We start from the raw sequence: 1415 nt of genomic DNA on the forward strand, positions 1-1415 counted from the left end.
GGGAAGATAACCGATCTGGAAACATGGCTGAGCGCGGCGATAACGAACCAGGAAACGTGCATTGACGCGATCTCCGATGTGGATTCTACCGCTGAGCACGGCGTTGTCGGAGAAGTTCAAACGGCGATGAAGAACTCCACAGAGTACGCGAGCAACAGCTTGGCGATTGTGACGAGGATCTTAGGGCTGATTTCAAAGTTCGATTCGCCGGTGCACCGGCGGCGGTTACTCGGGTTTCCGGAGTGGGTGACGGCGGCGGATAGGAGGCTGCTGGCAGGGAATGTGAACGAAACGGAGACTCGTGTGGTGGTGGCGCAGGACGGAAGCGGTGACTACACCACCATCACGGCGGCGGTGAATGCCGTGAAGAAGAAGAGCTTGAAGAGGCACGTGATTTACGTGAAGACAGGAATTTACAGAGAGAACATCGATTTGGATAAGAACACTTGGAATGTGATGATCTACGGTGATGATAAGACGAAAACCATCGTCACAGGTAACCGGAACTTCATCGACGGCGTTCCTACATTTGAGACTGCCACTTTCGGTAAGTATTTTTTTTTCTTAAATTTAATTAATTTCCACAATTTTTATATGAATTATTTTTTAAAATATGTTTTTGGACATTTGATACTTGACTATTCTACTCAGTAGATTTTGTGCTGATTTAGAAAAGAGTAATACCCAGATAAGTAATTTTTTAGTGGTAGGATATTTTAGTTTTTGGTGACTGGTAGGATATTTTAGTTTAAACAAATTTTATTATAAATTAGTTTTTAGTCATTTATTTTATTAGACAAATTAATCTTTTATGTGAAACTTTAAAAAATAAAAGTTAAATAAATTAGTTTTCATAATTAATTAATAAAATTATATTAGTTTATAAAAAGTTGAGTGAATATCCCATCCGGTCTCCGACAATTATCTCGAAAGGACAACGAAGTCCCAAGAAAAAAAAAAAAAACACCCAATCCGGTACCTGATAATTTTTTTTTGGCACAGGGACCTCGTTGTCCTTTCAAAGTAATTGTCAGGAGTCAGGTTGGGTTTTTTTTTTAGGGACCGAGTTGGGATTTTTTTTTTGTCAGAGACCTCGTTGTCTTTTGAGGTAATTATCAGGGACTGATTTGGGTTTTTCTCTAAAAAAAATTTTAAAATTTTTAGTTCAATTTTTTATATAGATAAACAAGACTGATTTATTTAACGAAAATAAAAATCATTTGATGCTAAAATTTATTAATGGTCATGTTTGAGAATTGTTAAATTCTCTGAGAAATCTAATGATGAATCTATTGCAATTTGCAAGCTTTAGATTTGAATTTGATTATTAATATTCTTGTTAAACCTCCGCTGTGAATTTAGCCTCTTGGGCCATGTAAAAACAAAAAAATAAAAGTTTAATTATTCAGTTGGTC

General features: G+C 36.7%; 1 protein-coding gene across 1 annotated transcript in view; it reads left to right on the forward strand.

Annotated features, from left to right (window-relative positions):
- The window catches only part of LOC107624760 (pectinesterase 3), a 3928-nt gene that overhangs the window by 494 nt on the left and 2019 nt on the right, over positions 1 to 1415 (forward strand). The window contains exon 1 of the mRNA XM_016327217.2: positions 1 to 547. This exon is cut by the window's left edge and continues 494 nt beyond it. Within this exon, the coding sequence (XP_016182703.1) occupies positions 1 to 547 (547 nt within the window). The remainder of the gene's footprint in view (positions 548 to 1415) is intronic.

The sequence above is a fragment of the Arachis ipaensis genome, chromosome B02 (assembly GCF_000816755.2).
Source record: "Arachis ipaensis cultivar K30076 chromosome B02, Araip1.1, whole genome shotgun sequence".
NCBI classification, from domain to species: domain Eukaryota; kingdom Viridiplantae; phylum Streptophyta; class Magnoliopsida; order Fabales; family Fabaceae; genus Arachis; species Arachis ipaensis.